Genomic DNA, 21,596 nt, shown 5'->3' with positions numbered 1-21,596 from the left:
AGAAGGAGAAAGAGAGAGCAGGAGAGTTCAGGAAACCGGTCGAGAAGGAATAGATTTTTATGTAATTACTTTTATCTCCTTGTCTTCTTTCAATTTGACGAAATTATTCTGATTCTATATGACGCCTTTGGAATCTAATACATATGGGTATCAATAGATACTGAACACCCATGGGCCATCCGTTAGGGAACCAAAATCCAAGAAGCTTTCGGGTCCTACGACATTCAGGTGGTTTGATTTTGCCCAATATAGAGAGGCCCACGAAGAACTGAATGAAGTTGGGCTAGAGTTAGATTATTGGGTCAATTAATAGATTTCTGATTCGTGTACAAGCCCAATCCACGAAGAAAAAAATATGGATGAGAAAGTGATCTAGACATCAATTAGGGGTGGCAAATTTTAGCCAGACCCAATATCGAAAGGCCAAGCTGGCTATCAGGGGTTGGGACAAGTGGCAATTGAAGGAAGCGCCAATAATTCGGGTTGCAACATAAATCATAGCGGTGAGCCCCTCAGAACTCATGACATGTGGCAAAAAACTATATATGAGATCAACCTATCTAAGTAGTTAGTAAGGGATCCCCCATCCCTCCCCATCAATGCATCCATAAACCGATCTCGTGATAGTCAGACACCCACCCCTAAACCCACTTTGTCAAATGGGTTGGACTTTGGATCAACTTTATCTCAATGTGGAGGGGCCATGATGTTACGAAATGTGTAGTATGATGGGGCCATGACGACAACTAGTGTAACAGTGTGACAGTGCGATACGCGACAGGATCCTCAAAAGTCTACCAGGACGGACCACCTAATTGGAGGTCAAGATTATTATAACCCATGTAATCTTTCATGTGAAGTTAGCAGATTTAATTCCTTTAGGATTAGAATGTGACCTGGCTGCCTTGTCACGCTTCATTTTCTTGGGCTACAAATTATATTATATAGTTTTATTTGATAAACTTCAAATTTAGTGTCCCTAGTGTCATATATCACTATAATTACTTAGGTAGTTTGGAAGGTGATATGTATATAAATGGCCTTACTTATCCATGTACCGTCGCAATTAAGTTTGAGGGAGAAAGAGAAAGAGACTTGTGTTTCGTTTATTTTGATCGTATATATTACTTTTAAGCCAGGTTTAAGGGGATGGAGTAGGGAAAGGGCTACAAGGATGGTGATCAAGTCAAGGTTGAGTTTGACAATTTGCCATTTTTTGGGTTCGGGTTCAGATTTGAACATAGGTAAACCCGACATTTGCTCACCCCTACGCTCAAGTGATTAAGTGCATTAATTTGGAGGATAGTGGTGGTCAAAGCCATGTGAATTTGCAGTCACTAAACATTTTCTTATGAGTTCAATGCTAATCAAATCAATTTCACCCATCACATTTAATCAGAGTTTGAACTAAGATTGATTTTAATTTATTATGATATATAATTTTTAGAGATCTATCTCTACATCACAAAGACATGACTAATAGAGCAAAATCATAATTTAATTATCATGAAATTTAAATAAAAATTCTCTGTATTGAAATATAAATTAGTTAGTCAGTTAACTCCTTAATTATTGAGATATTAATAACATTTTTTTTAAAAAAATTGTTTAAAATTATTATCTAATCACATCTAGGAAGACCCTGCCCTCCGTGCCCGCCCACATTTTTTTTGTTTTGTTCAAAATAGCAATGAGAGTAAGATAAGCAAATAGAATTGTTCGAGGCAACAATTGAATTTTGGGGGGGAAGGGATTCGCCCTAAATAGAAGGGATCCCCCTCCCCTCTCTCGTTACAATCAATTTTCCAACACCAAATAAATCCAGGTAAGCTATTCCAGCTTAACCTCCAATTCCCTACCTTCTAGAAGAAGTCGGCCTCTAATTCCCTCAATAGTTTTAACTAACTTTCGCTGACTTTTATACCCACCCCACGTCACCCATACGACGCTACGTCGGCTGTCGGCTGTGAGTCTCTGCTTTCGACACGTGTCTCGTCGTTCGATTAAATGGAAACGGCCAAAGCCTATCCGATCAAAGTTCCATAAATCTGGCAGCAATCCTGGACGTTGACATATGTGTAGGGCCATCCCCTTATCAATCAAGTGGTCCAATAACACGTGTTAGTTCCGAGTAGCGAACTAAGCCACGATAGGGTCGGTTGGTGAACTAGTGAGGCTCTCAGGTCTTTAAAGAGCTGCCACGTGTGGTGCTTTAGACAGGACAGCTGGAGGCTCGTGTTGGGCTTGCCTGCGACAGACGGCGCGGCCATGTGGATCACGAATAGAGAATATTATCTTGCTTTTATTTTTAAAATATTTTTTTGGAAAAAGAGAGAAGGAAGGGCGGGAAAAGGAATTTTAAATAATAAAATAAATATTTTTTAGAAAATTGACGGATGACATCACGTCGACGTGGGAACAGAAATCCGGCCAGTTGACGTCGTCTTCCTCTCCGGCCAATAAATTACTATTTGTGGGATATAAAGTCAAAGGCCATGCATTGAGTGAGAGGCGACAAAAGTTTTCCAAAATCTTATCGTCTAATTTTCGGCAGCTTTGGAGGAGTAAGATTCAAAACCCGAATTCAGATTCAGCCTCAAGAAGCAGAGGGTACTATACAGAATTGACTTGTTTTACGCCTTTACGCGATTAAGGAAGATTTAAAAGGGAAGATTCATGGTTAATGATGACCCGTTACGTTATAAGCCAGTTGTGTTTCCCTTCGATTGCCTTTTTCGGAAGTTTTTTTTCTTTTCTGAACTGATCATAATAATGAAAAATCGAGGGGATCATTAATTGAATGCAGCAGTGGAGATCGACGAAGATGAACGTTTTATCAAACTGGATTCAGAGTTCAGAAGATGGGTAATGAGTTTTTTTCCAGAAATGAACAAGATAGCGAGAGATCGGAGAGATCGTTAAATTATTGCAGCAGAGGAAACGTGCTGAAAGGATGAACTTTTATCAGACTTGATTTAGAATACAGAAGATGGGTAATAAGTTTGTTTCAGATTGCGACTTAAAACGAAGTTAACAATTGGGGAGGGTCACCTACTATTTTCTGAAAACAAGGCGTACCTGTCCCGCATTCAATGCAGAAGGTGATCCTGCACTTCACCCTTCTTACATGGAACAGTGCAGAGGTAATGTGCTTGACGAATCAGATTCAATCAAACGGAGCTCGAGAACTTGTTCCTTCTTTACCGATTCTGTTCATCATCGAGTTTTACTGTGGTTTGAAATTTCAAGATCGGTCTATCGACCGTCAATTAATTATTCGAAACGTCGGAAAGTAAAACTATTATCAGTATGTGATTCGAGAGACGGGGAGAGTGGCATTATTGAATTACTTCATGATTAACAAGGTAAATTAGTTTCAAATCTTCCTCTCTACGTTCTAATTTTTGCATTTGAGACACTCTTGATTAACGGAGATTTCATGCAAGAATGTACATGGAAATTTAATCCTTGTCTGGCACGACGGAGATCTGACCACCGTGGGAACGGAACGAAACACAAGTCTCCCGCAGCTAGAATCCATCACCCTCGGCGTTGAAAGTGACGCAAATAAGAGGCGTTACAGTGGTCTAATGGAAGCCCCAGAAGAAGAATCGCCTTGTCGTCATGTAGATGCCGTTAACCTGCAAGTATGAAAAAGAGTCTACGGAAGACGGTGGAATCAGAAAACGCTCGGACCGTCCGGGTCTGAGTCCAAGGGAGTGACTTCATCTCCTTCGTTACCAAGCAAAACAGCCGAAAACGAACACGATCCACTTGTTGCAGACACCAAAAAGACTTGTGTTTGAGTTGGTTCCGCCGTGGCTATGTGTGGACGAGGTTGGAGATGGAGTTTTTGATGGGATATACGCGATTAATGCAGAAAATGCCAATACCCTTCTCGAGGGGAAAACGTCTGCAAGTTGAAACAAAATAGGAACCACTTGCTAACATGACGATGACGCCATGAATCAATTAAGTAGGTTAAGGTTAGTAGGCGTCGTTCATCATGGATTGGCTAGAACCAGACAATTTCTGGGTCGAGCTCAGACTCTTAAAAGATGTATTTTATCTTTACTTGGTACGATTAGAACTGAAAGAAGAGAAGGTTGAAATTAGATGGGCTCTGTTCCATCTGATCTTATGATTGATTTGAAGGCGATACAAGCAGTTTTATCAACCCCCGTGAACTGAAGTTTATTTCACCTATCTTGGGTGGAAATGAATCCATTTTCATCAATGGGGTGAACTGTGAAGAGAGAGAGAGAGAGAGAGAGAGAGAGGAAAATGGCCACAGAGTATTTAATTGGAGATGACCCATTCGAGGCAAACCTAATTTCCTTTCTGTATTAGAAACGCAATTCCTCTAATATAAACCACACCATTACAGGAAGCTTTTAACCACCGTTAATCCTCTCTCTCTCTCTCTCTCTCTCTCTCTCTCTCTCTCTCTCTCTCTCTCTCTCTCTCTCTCTCTCTCTCTCTCTAGAATGAATAGAGGGGGTGCCGAAAGGACATAATTACGGTCATAGTCATAGACAAGGAAAGAGCCGTCCTGGACCGGCCAAACCACCACTCGCCGCCACCTCACGGAAAAAAAGCATGATAAAAACCTCATAATCTCTGTCCTTTTCTGTGTCTTTTAACCTCAGAAGTAAGAACCATCAAGTCCCCTTCACTGGATCGACGACCATTTACACATAGAAACCAAACCTCGGACAGATTAATGTAATTTGGGTATTAATCAGTTTGTCAAATCCAATAGTTACAAAGCAGGATCGTGATCATCGGAGACTGATGGTCGTCTCTCTCACATGATAGGATTTATGTTTGAGCCCTTGCTTCTGAACGAGCAATAGCGAATGTGAGTGTTGACAATGGTGGCACCGAGGGGATTAGGGTTTTAATGGTGTTGAAAAGGTGGCACGGCCTCTGCGCCGACTGGTGTGGGATCTGTATGCGATAAGATATTAATATCGACAACACGTTAAGCTGCTTCAAAGGGTTGCAGGAACTGTCACTACTGCTTAGATTCACACCTTGATCTATTGTTTCAACCCGGTTCACTGTTAGGGTTTATTCTCTTTCCACTTTCTTTGTTCTAAACACAGCCTTTAGGCAAATGAAGCTCAGTAGTTGACAATATTATTGACATTAATATCACCGGTAGTGACTGTAAAGTGTTTTATAGTCAATAATGTTTATTAGGGTTGTAAGCGTTAGGGTTACAGAATTGTTGCTTCAGAGATAGAAAATAGTGAAAACATGGATGGGTTTGTAAGTTCTTTGGCCAATATGTCTCCTGTATCGCCACTCCCTGTATCAGTGATATGTATCAATTAATACACAATAATATACACCCACCCATAGGTGAAATATAAGAGGGAGAAAGTGAAGAGGCCTAAAAGATATTACAATTCTTCGAATTATAAATTATCTCGCCTATACTCTTATCAAGTCCAAGTTTAAAACCCTAAGTGCTTTGATATTTGTTAAAATTAGGTCAAATTTGAAGCTAAAAGTCATTTTCCAACTTATAGCCATATCACTTATACTGATATCAACCCACTTAGGATTATGCCACTACAATTAGAGAACTGAGTTAGGGTTAGACAGAGAGAGAGGAGAGAGAGAGAGAGACAGAGAGAGAGGTAGCTGAAGAGGTTAAGAAAAGAGATTATGGGAAATGACGATTAGGGTTTCCTGGTTAAAGCTTCATTGAATGCCGACGCGGTTTTGTGAGGCAGAAGAGCTCCAGACAGCTGACTTTTTCCAGCCGAAGAGTAAATGCCTTTGCTGGCATATTTTGACTATTGCGAACACTTTTGCTTAACATGGGTCAGCGTACCTTTGAGACAGCCTTCTCTCTCTTAGTCTCCTGCATATATAGAAGAAGAGGCCATGGCAGTGGACGCTTGTCTGCGTTTTTCCTAGCGGAGAGGTAGAAGAAGAAATCTACCCAAGATCTCCGAGAGAATAACACCTGCAACTTCTTAGCTTACTCCCTAAAGTTGGAAAAGAGGGAAAAACAAAAAAAAAGCTGGAATCATGGGAAGACCGCCTTGCTGTGATAAAATCGGCATGAAGAAAGGCCCTTGGACGCCTGAAGAAGACATCATCTTAGTGTCTTACATTCAGGAACATGGCCCCGGGAATTGGAGGGCTGTTCCGACAAATACAGGTAAAATAATGGCCCTGGCTTCATCTTCTCTTTCGTTTCTTTTGCTTTCCTAGGATATGAAAAAGAAAAAAATAATCTGGGTCTGGTAGTTGCAGTTGCTTATCTTCATTTTTATCGATCTTTGCCAGGATTACTTAGATGCAGTAAGAGTTGCAGACTGAGATGGACAAATTACCTTCGACCGGGAATCAAACGGGGGAACTTCAACGATCACGAGGAGAAGATGATCATCCACCTCCAGGCGCTTTTGGGAAACAGGTAAAAGACAATTCGATGCCGGAAAACAAATTAATCTGAATTTTTCAAATTATCTGTGCTCATGGTCTGACCAGTACTGCTGCTGGTAATTTGATACAGATGGGCTGCTATTGCTTCTTACCTCCCTCAAAGGACAGACAACGATATAAAAAACTACTGGAACACCCACTTAAAGAAGAAGCTTAAAAAGCTTCAGACTGGTCTTGACGGAGGTGTGAGCACTGGGTTTTCAGGATTGCAGCCAATCTCGAAAGGGCAATGGGAGAGAAGGCTCCAGACTGACATCCACACAGCCAGGCAAGCTCTCTGCGAGGCCTTGTCTCTTGAGAAATCGGATAACCAGCCTGACTTCACTACTTCGTCTTTTGACGCTTGCTATTCGATCAAAACACCAGTCCAGTCGTCGAGCTACGTCTGGAGCACCGAGAATGTCTCCAGATTGCTTCAAGGGTGGATGAGGAATTCACCAAAAACGAGCAGATCGAACTCGGACACCACCCAGAACTCCTCCAACAACGCGAACGGAGTGGATTCGGCCTCCAGCTCCGGAACCACCACCAGTGCCGCCAAAAATGACATGATATCGCCGGAGGCACTTGAATCTCTTCTCGGTTTCGACTCCTCCACCCCGGAGATGTCCCGGTCACCGTCGATGGAAGACAACGGCAACTGTACACCGAACATGACGCTTTTCCAAGCAGAGAGCAAGCCCAGCTTGGAGGCTCAAGCCCCACTTTCCGTGCTGGAGAAGTGGCTATTCGACGAAGGTGGAGTTCAAGCCCAAGAAGACATGTTAGACATTTCATTAGATGACTCTGCTGAGTTCTTCTGAAAGTTTTTCTCATCTGGACTCTTTTTTTTTTTTTATCTTTGTTTTTCTTGTTTTGTGGCTCCAGGCCTTGAAATCGTCTGAATTCTCTTGATGGCCTGATCAGAGATCAGAGAGAGAAGAGAAAGAGAGAGAGAGAGAGATCCCTCTCAATGCAAGTAAAGAAAGTGTAAATTACAGACATCTAAGATATATGTCAATATTTACATATACCATATCATGTACTGCATCAGAGAATAAATTACAATATCCATAGCTACCTTGAAAAAACTCTAATGTTCTTCAATGTTGCATGAACCCCATTATTGTAAGTAAACCAGTCTGGTGTACATCTCCATTAAAGCCCTTGTGGTGATCTTTAAACGAATGGAAAAAAGAGAAGCTTACAGAAGAACTACAATTTGACTCGTGTCCTTGGTTGTACTCAGGACAGATACTTTGCAGTAAACGTGTAAAGATAAACCTGTTCAAATCTTCTCAATCATGCCTTCTTTTCTATCACTTTCGCTCTGGGCATCCATCACTCTTGAATCTTCAGACCCATTATAAATGCGTTTGTTACTAAACTATCTAGTTAACTGTGCAAAGGGATTGAGGCCTCAGTAAATGCATTATGACAAGTGGGCATTGGCCGCTGCAGAGACATAAAAGGGATTTTAGGTTTGACTCTTCTGTCATTTACTCTGCAGCTGTAATGGAATTAAGGTCAAACAGCTTCTTTACTCTCTAGAAATCGGCATCATTTCCTCTTCTAGATATTCTGCATGGGAAGATCTTGCAATTTCCTTGCGTTTAGAGGGAACTAACTAAAACCATTTAATGGTCACACCTACTCCTCTCTCCACTGAACTAACCGAGACTTGTTAGAGACTGGTGGATGTTGATTTGCTTGGAGAGGTGTCTTGGAATTGCAGATGGAAATTGACCAGAGGCTGCTCACAAGATACCGAAAGAGTTCTTGAGACTTGAGAGTCGTTGTGGCATCTCATGAATTTGAGCCCTTTAAGATAAAGTGGAGGGGAATCATGAGCAGGGATCGTCTTGGAAATCTGCTGGTATGTCTTAAATGCATCACATGCTAAGTTTTTGACTTTGTTTTACTCCTTGGCACCTTTTTACAGCTTAGACTTGGTTGCTGCTGCTCATGCACTCAGTCCAAACTGTAAAGGCTTTGGAGAAACCAAAGCCCCTCTCCCCCCTCATGACAGTCATGATCAAATACAATGAAAGAAAAGGAAAAAAATCATAAGGGAACTAAGGACCATTTTTTCTTTTCAAGGATAGATGAGACTAATTAATTAAGACATAAAAAGGGTGCATCAGTACATGAGCCCCACTCCTCCTCACATGTGATTTGAATCAAGGAACAAGGACCCTTTTCTCTAGCAAGGTTAGATGAATGGGAAAGAATGTGTAAAGTGAAGGAAGGACATACCCCCTTTAGTGGGTGGAACTTTCCTTAGTCACATTAGCATTTAAAGCTCCCATACATGGAGAAAACTGAAGGGTCCATACACCTCTAAAATGGGTGACTTAAGGGACAGTTGCCTGAGATCCCATGTTGATTCCCAAGCATGGGAAGCAGATGCTAGTGGCTGCATTGTAATAGCTTATAAACACCCAATGCCCCGCCTCCCTTGTATAGAAACAACACCTTCCATGGCCTGTGATGCCATTACCATGGGCTAGCACCTTCTGCTTTATGTAACTTCCTTTTGAATATATTAGCTTTTGCATGTGGAAATAGACAAAACACCAATGGGCACAGCCTTGAGCTAGCTTGCACACAAGTCATTAATGTGGAGCTTCAAATGCCAGACTTACATGGACAGACACAGTTTGGTTGGGTAGACCAAGTCTACTAACATGTTGGTCTTTGTTTTGCCTTTGGATTTGGACTCGAAATACCAACATGGAAGCCATAGTGGTTTGCAGTTATAAGCTCTCAAACCCCTTTGAAGAGGACTTTCAAAATTGTAACAGATTTTGGAAGCTTAAAAGGGTTCAATGAAGGCAGGACCATGGTCTAACCAAGCCCTTAGTGACATGAAAAATTATGTCTATGAACATCAAATACAAGGGTCATAAGATGCATTGATTCTAGGATGAGGTTCATGCCAACTTGAATGAACACATATAGTACATGTCTCCATCAAATTATGTAGGAGAGGAAACCTAGAAATTTGTTTTTGTATGTTCAAATCAAATTGTTCATAACTTATCACCAAGCGTTAGTATCATTAGAAAGGGATGATAGAATTACTAAGTCAAGGCAGTCTAAGATCAAATTTGATGGCATTAACAAAGACTTTGACATTGATTAGAACAGGAAAACATGAAGTTTGTTGTCTCCGTAGTTGCGTGTGTTGAGCTATATAGTCTCGAAAGCAATAAACGTAAAAAAGAGCGAAAATCCTGGTAAAAATATTTTTCTAACTAATAAACACAACATCTTTGTAATCCTGGATCTATGTGGGACTATTCTAATAACTAATTCTTATAAGCATAAAGCATAGGAAGGCCACTAGAGCCAAATATCGGTTAGCCGGCCCGAAAAAATTATATCAAGGAAAATTTATGGTGGCAGATGAACCCTACACTTAGAGTATGCATAAGTTAGGGGTGGCATCGAGCCGAGCTGAGCCGAGCCCGAACCTGCCTATGTTCGAGCCGAGCTTGATTTAAATATTTCGACCGAGCCTCGTCTCGAGCCTAAAATTGTTATCGAGCTCGAGCCCAAAAATTTTAACTGAGCTCGAGCCGAACTCGAGCCTCAACATACATTTAAAAATTTTCAAAAAATATATATCAAATAAATTATATATAAAATTATACATACATTTTACATAAAATTGGGCATAACCTCTACATAAAATTAAGCATAACCTATATATATAATACATATATAAGATTAGGCATAACTTTTTCTTAAAATTGAACATAATCTATGTACATAATATCAGTATAAAATTCGGCATGACCTCTACTTAAAATTGGGCATAATCAATATACATACAACCTGTATAATACCTGCATAAACACTCCATCAAATTATCTATACATTCCATAAACACTCCATAAACACTTTATCAAATTATCTATAAATTCCATAAACACTTCATCAAATTATCTATACATTCCATAAACACTCCATGAAATTATTTATACACTCCATAAACTAGTCTAAACACTTCATACATTGCATAACATTATAAATAAGCTCCATACAATAATCAAACACAACAAAATTAAATGAAATTTCACTATCAATTTACAATCACCCAAATAAAAACTATAAATCCATTATAAAATTACAAACTATAGTTGTTTCTCTTAATGCTAGAAAATAATATGCGTCCCTGCATGAGCAAAATCTCCACTTATGACAAAAACAAAAAAATAAAATTAGTTATTGTCAGATAAAAAAAAATACTGTTCTACTACTAGTTACTTAATGTCGTTAAAAATATTAAAATTACCGTGATGAGAGGAACATGAAAAATCATGTAGCTGGTAGCATTATCTCTACACTCTTCTTCTCACTCTGTAATCATAAAACAAAATTTTAATAAATAAAACTAAAAAATAAACTAATTTTTTTATAATAAATAATTAATCAAAGAAATTTACCTTTTGATTTTTCTTTACACCATGAAGAACCCGAACCCAATCACTGCCACAAATCAAAGCTTGAACAGTATTTGGTACCAAGGAAGAACGATATGAGTCTATTACTCTACCACCAACACTAAATGTAGACTCTGAAGCTACTGTGGATATGGGAATTACAAGGATGTCTGCTGCCATCTTAGATAATACCCGAAATTTCATATGATTCACTTTCCACCATTCTAAAACATCAAAATCATATTGTGAAGTTTTCTCACAACTATATACACCTTCTTCAAGATAAATTTCCAATTCTGACCTTGGTGAATTAACTATATCATTTTGTTTCATATAACTCATTAACTTTAACCAACCTGAACTTGATGAAGGCATACGACTTGTGGAAACACCCATAGAGCTAGTACTTGAAACAATCTCTTCATGTCTAATATCCACATTATAAAAAGATACATATTCATCGTAGATCTCATATAAGGTGCGTCGAACTACATTTATATTCATTGCAGCTTCCTCCTTAGAATATATCACTGGAAAACACATTTCGATCAACTTTAATTTGACCCTTGGATCCAAAACTGAAGCAACAGCCATCAATAAATTGCATTCACCCCAGTACTTCTCAAATTTCACTTTCATTCTACTAACCATTGTCCTAATGAAAACATTTTCATTTGTAGAATGAAATCCAGAACTTCTTTTACCCTATATACCTCACTAAGGTACAAATTAGAAGTAGGATAGTCACTCCCAGAAATTATATTAGTAACTGCATTAAAAACTTCTAGGATCTCACACACCATGTCAACCTTTTCTCATTCATCAAAACTTGGCAAACAATCATAAGTTAGTTCTCCAACTTTAAATCTAGAAAATGCATCTTTGAATTTTAATGCAGAAGATAATATGTCATAAGTGGAGTTCCAACGAGTTGGACAATCAATAACCAACCTCTTTTCACCAAATTCTAATTGTTGTACAATTTCAGAAAAAGTGCAAAGTCTAGCCTCAGACAGATTTATGAATTTGACACTTTCACGCACATTATCAATGATATCCTTAATCTGAACAAGACCATCTTGGACTAATAAGTTCAAAATATGAGCACAATAACGCACATGAAACAACTTTCCACCACACACCAATTTTTTTTTCCTTGAAAAATATTGTTTCAAAACTCTGATACAAACATCATTATATGTAGCATTATCAACTGAAATACTAAAAATTTTATTTTTGATCTCCCACTCTTTCAAACACTTGTAAATAGCATATGCTATATCAACGCCACGAGGAGGAGGAGGAACATCCACAAAACTCAAGACTCGTTTTTGTAGCTTCCAATTACTGTCAATAAAATGCCCAGTAATAACCATGTATTCAATCTTTTGATTTTGGGACTTCCAAAGATCCGTGGTAAGACTAATCTTGTTAATCTCTTTTAACAAAATTTTTAATTTCTTTTTTTCTGCCTCATACACCTCCATACACTCCTTCTTAATGGTCTTACGGGATATTTTCTCATAATTCATATTTGCCATCTTCATTACAAAATTAAATCCCTCCTCTTCTACTATCATAAATGGATGCTCATGCATAAGAATCCAATGAGCAATGAGTACTCTCATTTTAGCTTGATCATATTTTCCTCCAAAATCCATGAAAGGAAGTCCAGATGGACTCTGATCAACATTAGATCCCGCTCCCACTTGTTGAAAGTTTAAGGTTTTTTGTTTTCTCATTGCCACTTTTCTACTAGTGCAACGTTTCAAATATCGACTCATATGTGTGGTCACTCCACTACTAATAACACTCAAATTAATTTTACAATGAACACACTGAGCCTTTTTTGTACCATTAAGTGATACTTCTTTGAATTCCAACCACACATGAGACTTTTTTTATCTTTTTGAAGTATGGGTAAAGTCACCTTCATCCTCATTTATGGTAATTTCATCTGGGTCCACTTCTATGACAGATGGTAGTGATTCTGGTGGAGTTGAGTCACTATTTATAGTCACACTAGAACTAGTGTTAATTATTGATGTCAATTGAGGAGGTGTTGACATTCTTACTTCTACAAAAAAACAAAATTACAAATTAAAAACATAGAGAAAAGAAAGTTATCCAAACAACAAAGATCCTACACATAATTTAAGATACTTGTCTATTCTTAGAGGAAGGTACATGACGTTGTGACAATCGGGAACGACCCTTGTCTTTCAATGCAGCGGGGTCTCTTTGAGCCAGTAGCCCTGCACCCAATAGTTTTCAGTACAATATATCGATCCTTTTTTATATATAAATTTAAAAACTTCTAAGAGAAGGAAATAAGCATACCAACATTCTCTTCTAATATTTTGATGAAATACAACCTCAATAACAAGAAATTAATGATAAAAAAAAAAAAATTCAAACCTTACAGAAATAGAAAGTGTGTTCACCGTTCAGGGATAACTCCAAAAGCCTTTCCAAGAATGAAGAAGCACTGTTGAAACGAAACAAGAGTTAAAAATTTTGTAGGGTAAGGTCGGCGACGAAAAAAAAATAGAACATTAAATAAAAATCTTACCTCCTGTCGGACCGTCGCTTTCGTCTTGTCAACGAGGAAGAACTTTGGATGAAGAAATTGAAGAGGAAGGATAAAAATCGATTGCAAAAAAGAGAGATAATTTACATCAGTCTGTATCTAACGTATCAATTCAACGAAATATTGGGTCTAAAAATAAAAATTATGTACTATATTCTGAAATGTTCTGATCTAATATGTATGATGAATACATACTTACAAGACTTGTTACTAGTCTAACATAACATAATTGGGTTGAGTTCCATATGCATAAAAAAAAGTTTTGTTTTGGTGAACAACAATTTAATTATTATGGTTGTTTTATGGACCACAATATTATATTTAGGAAGAGGAAGAGTTCCATAGGAATAAGAAAAAGACACATGAAGAAAGAACAAGCTCTGATCACACCAGATAGAGTTTTTTTTTTACAATTTTGCAGTTAGGACATGATTTTTGTCTACACAATTGATTCAAAGAGCATGTTATCATAATTTTAATTCTTTCAAGTTATTGAAAAAATAAAAAAACAGCACCAAGTCACAATAAAAGCTGCAGAAAAAAGGTAAAAACTAATCATTGCATTTTGGATAAAATAAGTCCACTACCAGATAAAATATAATTAATATGGACACAATCTATATGAACAGAGATCAATATAAGTAGTGAACTAGCAAAAGTAGATGTGCATTGTACATTGAAAATGTTGATAATCCACATATTGTGACTAGAAGAAGGGTTTTGAGACTTTGTCCACAGGAAAATCGTATAGGATACCAAATGTAAGACAACATATGAATGACGACTGTACAGAATGCAATGCCGAGCAAAGGATGAATGATCCTTTTCAGCTTAACAGATTCTTAAGAGAGAACAAAAATTTTATGCATTTAAAACCAATACTGCTGATAGCAATATAGATTGAAATTGGAAGTTCAAAGTTTAGGCCTGTGAGTAATAAGATAATAATCAACTACATGGTCTGCTAAATTCTCTTCGTGCTTAAAAAAAACCACATGATAGAAAACGATACGAGATAAACTTATTGATTGAGGAAAAAAGGTAAAAAAATGATTAAAATGATGTATTTAACTTTATCTGGAACATATACAATGAACCCCAGAGTTCTGTCAACCAAAGGCTAACTAGACTACAGACGATAAAAATGAAAAAAAAAATCAACACCGAAATTGCAAAGGAAGAAAACGTATAGAAGATAAAAATGAAAAACAAAAATCAACTCTGAAATTGCTGAGGAAGAAAACATACAGATGATAAAAATGAAAAAAAATAAAATCAACACTTACAAAAATAGAAAGTGTTCGCCGTTCGGGGATATCTCCAAAACCTTTCAAAGAATGAAGAATCACTGCTTAAACGAAATGAGATTTAGAGATTTTATAGGGTTAGGTCGGCGACGCAAAAAAAAAAACATTAAATAAAAATCTTACCTCCCATTGGATCGTGGCTTTCGTTCATCGGCAAGGAAGAACTTCGGATGAAGAAATCGAAGAGGAAGAAGATAGAATATGAAGAAATCGCAGAGGAAGACGAAAAAATCGAAGTCTTTGACAGAGATTGAAGAATCGAAGAGGGAGAGGGAGAACGAGGGATTTGAAGACCAAAATCCCCCGTTTCCCATGAATACCCGCCGACAGACAGTGATTTTTGCGAGAAAATCATGCTGAAACGGCATGGAAATGGCAGAGAAGCATGGGTTCCAGACGGGGTAGGACGGAAGGGAAGAGACGGGACTCTCTGTCCCGAAAAAATTTTTAGAGCTCCCCTGATTCCTGAATCGCCGCTCGTTAAAACGAGCCGGTTCGCGAGCCAACGAGCCGAACCTGGCTCTGCTCGGGTTTGGCTCGTTAATATAAACGAACCTATTTCTGAGCTCGAGCTCGATATAAAACTAATCGAACTGAGCCGAACTCGAGCGGCTCGCGAACCGGCTCGGTTCGAAGCCACCCCTATGCATAACCCCTTCCATTTATGTATTAAATATGGATTAAATCAGGTACTAAGTACCTAACCTGACTTATAATAAGTTGAATTAGATGTTAAATATCTGAGCTAATTAATAATTTGGCCAGATTCAAACCTGGGTTAATTACTCAAAATAGTTTGAATCAGGCTGAACCTCTCTCGAGTCAATATATATATATATTTGAACTACAACCAAATTGAAGTTGACAACCGTTTTTCTTCACATGTTTAATTCCTAATTAAGCAAATTTGGGTTAAATCCGTAGCAATTAAGGTTTAGAAAGAGCTGAAGAGGAGAATCTAATTGAATAGTCTGCCCTACAAACATTACTGCCGCCCATTGGTTATGAGCCCATCCGACATCTAGACCTCTACCCAATAAATGGACAGCTGTAAGTCCTACAAAAAAGGAAAACATAGGAAGGGCCCATGGATACAGTGTTTCGTACTTTTCGAAGCAATGTTGGTACCACTTCAATGATATTTGGCTCCTACCCTCGAATAAATGATGTTACTCAATAAATTCCATGGTCCACTAAGGACAAGGCACAAAAGAAAAATGGGCCCCCTTAGAGTTAACAAGAAACCCAAACTTGACAAGGCACAAGCTAACCCTTGTGTGAACATGGAGTAGAGGTGGGTATCCCTATCGGATTAATTTGCCCAAAATCTAAAATGTTCACTAAATCATTCGATTGAGTTTTAGACCGGTGTAACATAATGTTACTTGCAAATTTGAGACATGTCCATATCCATGGAGTACATAGGAGCCTCACATGGTGCATAATTTCCACTCCTTTGGTCACTTCCATTCTGATTAGGGAAGTTGATTTGATAGTTCACAATAACACTTGATCGAACCCATGTAGTAATTAGGTTAAAATTTGAGATTGGAGTCCATGTGGGTGCACTTAGGAATTATTTTCTTCATCAATAAACTCGCATCTTTCTACTCATTTGATCTATGTGAAACTATTCTTTATCGATCATCTCTATTGACTACTTATGAACTAAAAAGTTAAAAAAAAAAAGTGACATGGACTATTCGATCTAATCCAACTAAGAAAATTAGAAAATGGGTATACTTGATATACATGTACTTAAGTCAATATTTCATTTTTCTTACAATTTCGATATCCATGTTTTGTTCCCTCTTCTTTTCCAATGTTCTAGCAAAAAAGGTAACAATGACAAAATAAATAAATGGATTGGGACAAGAGGAAAGCATGTGAGAAGAAAAATTAGAAAAAGAAGCTTTATATTTGGATATAATGGAACGAGATAGAGGATATATGCATTTTAGTTAGCTTAACTTGGTTCATTGTTCGTTTTTCGTATGAATTGCATTTTACATGTATTAACTTAAATATTTTTATAAAAAGGGTTAATTTCTCTCACTCGGCTGAAAATATAGCAAATTACTCTTCTCCATAATCAAAATTGTGACTTATATTCCCCACTTGACACAAAATTTATCGTAAAATATAATTTGTAATTTTTCGAGGGAAGTGCAAAAATTAACCAATTCCAATTTTTTTTTAAGATAAACACTGATGTAACAATTAGATTGTCCCTATGTCAAAAAAAAAAAAAAAGGTTGAATAAACAAATATGAAGTTGATTGATATTTACTACCACTAAGGTATTGTTATTGAGAAGCCCAAATGATCTCATTTTGTGATTTGATATTCCCACCACTACAGAGACCTAGTCTGAATTGTCAAAGTAATGTTAATAGATGGAAAGACGATGGAAACAAATACTGGGTATATCACCAATTACTTGTGGCATTCAAGTCTCAAAGGGGGCAGAAAGTACTTAGTCACAATGGCATCACGAGGTGGGTTGGGTTGGTGAGAAACAAAGGCCATTATCCATCGTTATCCCCTCCCTAACCCACATCTTCATCTCTCTTCAGTCCCCATCACCTCCATTACCATAATCACCCACTGGAAATCATGGGTTCTCTCACATATCTTTGGCTCCCCATTGAGACATGACTAAGTGCCCCTAAATCCCACCCAAACGATGCTTATAATTAGGTAAACCTACCCATAAAACCGATGAAAACTACAACATTTTACGCTTTGTTCGAATGATTAAGCCATCAATGGTGGGTTTCGAGGTTAGGTTAATAGGCCAATGATTAACGATGAAAAGCTCTCGGTTTGATGGCTCTTGCTTCGGTTATTAGCGAAGGCTAATTCCAATTTATTTGTGTGGTTAATTAGTCTGGTGTATAAAAACAAGTTTTGGGTTTAAAATGATCAAATGAAGGAACATATCAGGCCTGGTTTCCAGGTTTTTGTTAGACTGGGAGTAACCGACGTTTTTGGATTTTGGCCTGAAGATGGAAGTAGTGTGGGTATTATTGCTGGTTGAGAATTGGAAGCATTGCCTGGATAGTAATTCTGAAGCTAGCTTTGAAAGCACTGGTTAGGAAATATGGATGGAACCTTCTGTCACATTATCTCCTCTGGTATAACAAGTGAAAATGAAAGAAACTGCTTCCCATGAATATTTAGTTGATAAATGCAGTTTTTTATGTCTATCTTGCACCAAATGAGACCCATAAACATGCTTGGAGATGAACATTTATTCTCATTACTAATATCAAGTCTAGGCCTTTCTTTAGACACATTTTTTAAGGTCCTAGTTGATGAAAAAAAGTTCTGACCTTATAAAAATCTTTGGGCACTTCTTTGAAGTGTAAAAAACTTCATTGAAGTCATGAAGTGAATCTTAACAAAACTGAAAGAAAACTAAGAAATCAGGGACAAATTTTCTTAAGCTGATGATCAACAACTACTTTAGGAGACTAAGAAAGTTAAAAGTGATTAAATTGAAAAATTATCCATTAAGTTGAATTCCTTTTAATTCCTTTTGTAGTAGTACCATATGATAAATATGGTATTTGCTCTTTAGTTAGCCAAAACCATTCAAGCTAGGAGCATTTTGCAAAGACCCCTTATAGGGTATTTGATCATAGAATGTAGTCCTCTAAAAGTACTTTTTATGGGTAGAAGAAAGCTGCAACCATCTCCCCTTGCATGCCACATATAGAGCAGTGCCTTCCTCCAGACCCTAGGTTTATTGAGACCTTGTCTCAGAAAGTGACGTCAATCAAAGTTGTTCATTCAAGGGAACCCACATCAATAATGGATCATGATTGGAAGAGTACACCGGTAAGAAATCTGAGAGGTTTTCTCTGGTGGCACATCTGAAGTTTGAACCAGTAGCAGACAATAGCTAATGGTGGCACATCTGAAGTTTGAACCAGTAGCAGACAATAGCTAATGGTGGCACATCTGAAGTTTGAACCAGTAGCAGACAATAGCTATTCTCCGAAAACCAGAGGTGGGTGTTATGGTATGTTATATTTTAAAGTTGTTCCGCCTATTTGGAAATTCAAGATGTCTCAGGTGTATCTAAATGAGACGTCATGGGTGATGCCGATCACCTATCACTAATTTACATAGAAGGATGTATTGTTTAGCTACTTAAGAATCAGAGAGTCAGGAAATGAAAGAAATAAACACAAAGATAAAGATAATAATAAAAATAATGATAGAGATAAATATAAATAGTAATTGAATTAGAGCCATAATCAAATTGTAGAATTGTAATCATTTATTGTCTCTATTATAGTTTACATCTTATCAATAATAATCACAATAATATTATTCTTTATTCTTATATTCTACACGGTATCAGAGTTCTCAATCGATTAATCAGAACTAGTCTACCGTCGCTAGAAATCTTTATCGGAAGCAACATCCGTCGCTGCAGCCCACTGCTGCCACGCCCACCTGGTGCTTTTCTCTTCACTTCTTTGTGCAATCAGGCTAGAGATATTTTTGAAAAAAAAAAAACTGCCACCGACCTTCGCCATTGCTACTGCCCCTGCCTCTACCGTCATCGCTTCGCTCAACGTCCTCTTCACCGTCACCCCACTGCCGCCACAATCACCTTTGACGCTCTCCTCGCTGTCACCGTCGACCGCCCCCAGCCAGTCGGCGCCGCACAGAATCCCCATGATCTCCCCGCTCTTCCTTCTCTCTTCACTGGTCGTCGATTTCCAAGCAAAATCGGTCGACCCCGCTGTTGCCACCGCTGCCTCTACCACTGCCACTTCGCCCAACGTCTTCGTCCTCGTCCATCGTTACTATCATTTTCGCCGCCGTCGTTCATCTGTCATCGCCAACAAATTTCATGCAATGAAAAGCTCATCTCTCCAGCCACTGTCTCCAAAATCGCTCTCCTGACGTTGTCGCCTGATGTCCTCATCACTGACGCCCCGCTGCCACATCCTGTTGCTGACGCACATCGCCTTCTCTATCGCCCGTCGGCAACCGCAATTACAGTCATCACTCTCCTCTCCGTCACCGTCGTTCGCCTCCAGCCAGTTGGCACCGCCCAGAGTTCTTCCCCACGACGCGTCTCAGTAGAACCGAAATACCTAAGTTGAGGGGGAAAATAATTTTCCCCCTCGACACCCCGTCTCGCTCATGCGACTTTTTTTATTAAAAAAAAACTCACTAAAGAACCTCTTCATCCTAATCGGACGATGCAATTCTGTCCGCCCCAACCACTACCACTACTGCTGCTCTTCCACCTCCCTTCCTTCGAAAGATGCGATTTTGTCCGCCCCAACTGTTGATCTTCCACCAAACGATGTGATTCCATCCACCCTAGCCGTTGCCTTTCCATCGGACAATGCGATTCCGTCTACCACAACCGCTTCTAGTGCCACTGCTCTTCCTCCGAACGATGCGATTCTGTCTGCCCCAACCGCTGATCTTCCACCAGACAATGCGATTCCGTTCGCCTCAGCTGCTGCCCTTACACTGGACGATGCGATTCCGTCCGTCCCAGTCGCCTCCAGTACCCTACTCTTCCCAGCCGTTGCTCTTCTCCACCACTGCTCTTCTCAGCCATTACCAGTGCCGTTGTTCTCTCCAAACCACTTCTGAGAACATGCCTACTCTTTTTGAAGATCAAGATTGGATTCTCCTCTCGAAGCTCCATCTTGCGGGGGTAGGATAGAGATAAACATAAAGATAAAGATAATAATAAAGATAATGATAGAGATAAAGATAACTAGTGATTGAATTAGAGATATACTCAAATTGTAAAATTGTAATCATCTATTATCTTTGTTGTAACTCTATAAATAGTTTACACCCGATAAATAATAATCATGATAATATTATTCTTTATTCTTATATTCTACACCAAACACTGATTCTACAAATGGTTTCAACGTTTCTTTAAAGCTTCCATCTGAAGATTGTTGCTCTGGTCCAACACCCAAAGTTGACCTAACAGACTAAATGCTAATGCAAATCACTAGCAATTTTTCTCCATTATTGATTCATTGGCAGGTCTTCATCTGCTGTAACATTTCAGCTTGCATGGTGCATGCTTAAGCGCCTGCATGAGCTTAAATGCCTCAGCTGAGGTTAAAAAGGACCAGGAAACCTTCTGGTCAGTTCAGATGCATTAATTGAAGAGAATATTTCATCATCCTGTGACGACCAAAAGCACTCTCTTCTCCTTGAGCTAGCGGATCAAGTGCCGGGAATATTTCCTCAGGATAGAACCCACAGAAACAGTCATCAAAACCAGCGTTTAAAGTTAGTCTAAACGAAGGGTTTTTCTGGATTAAGGTGGGCTCTCCTGCCGTTCTCTTTATCCTCTCCTTAAGAAGCACAATGATGCCCGACTTAGCTAAGAGCACAGCCTTGAATGATTCCAAACCCATGAGAGGCTACCCCTTAAACAGGGATTAAGCGTCGGTTTATGTGTAAAAGGGTGACTAGACAAGCCATGTTGGTATCAAATCAAGGACCCCAGTTGGGGACCATGGTGAATTTAGGTCTGCAGTCCCTTAGCTGGTCATTCTATAACAAACCAATCAAAGGTTAGGAGCAAAAGCGAGGCTTTTCCATCTTTCTGAAGTCATCCACTAATTACGAAAGAACTCGCTTTCTTATGCCTTAATGAGGTGTGTGTGCAGTTGAACGATCAATTCCAACGACCGTTCTGATGCGTATAGGCCCAAGGGCAATGAGAAACGGAGAGATGGGTCATGTGCCCTTGAGCCTTTCTGAGTGTCTCGAGCTATAAATATGCAGATTAGGGTTTCT

General features: G+C 38.7%; 1 protein-coding gene across 1 annotated transcript; it reads left to right on the top strand.

The window, feature by feature from the left end:
* Positions 1 to 5,926: 5,926 nt before the first annotated feature.
* On the top strand, positions 5,927 to 7,512 carry LOC137936485 (myb-related protein 306-like). The gene is made up of 3 exons (XM_068781197.1): positions 5,927 to 6,178; positions 6,307 to 6,436; positions 6,536 to 7,512. Exons 1-3 carry the CDS (start codon positions 6,046 to 6,048, stop codon positions 7,266 to 7,268), a joined length of 996 nt encoding a protein of 331 aa, XP_068637298.1. The 5' UTR covers positions 5,927 to 6,045; the 3' UTR covers positions 7,269 to 7,512.
* The last annotated feature ends 14,084 nt before the right edge of the window (positions 7,513 to 21,596 follow it).

Source organism: Aristolochia californica, unplaced genomic scaffold (genome assembly GCF_029961685.1).
Source record: "Aristolochia californica isolate CCGP_79_NKW_82.1479 unplaced genomic scaffold, dmAriCali1.0.hap1 SCAF_7, whole genome shotgun sequence".
In the NCBI taxonomy this organism is placed as follows: domain Eukaryota; kingdom Viridiplantae; phylum Streptophyta; class Magnoliopsida; order Piperales; family Aristolochiaceae; genus Aristolochia; species Aristolochia californica.
This window is presented reverse-complemented; position numbering and strand designations above follow the sequence as displayed.

What these genes read in the sequence shown, in the direction of transcription:
- LOC137936485 (XM_068781197.1), top strand. Translation starts at nt 6,046, where the DNA reads ATGGGAAGACCGCCTTGCTGTGATAAAATCGGCATGAAGAAAGGCCCT. An exon ending in GGCTGTTCCGACAAATACAG is followed by an intron (nt 6,179 to 6,306) that starts GTAAAATAATGG and finishes GATCTTTGCCAG; the next exon opens with GATTACTTAGATGCAGTAAG. An exon ending in CAGGCGCTTTTGGGAAACAG is followed by an intron (nt 6,437 to 6,535) that starts GTAAAAGACAAT and finishes AATTTGATACAG; the next exon opens with ATGGGCTGCTATTGCTTCTT.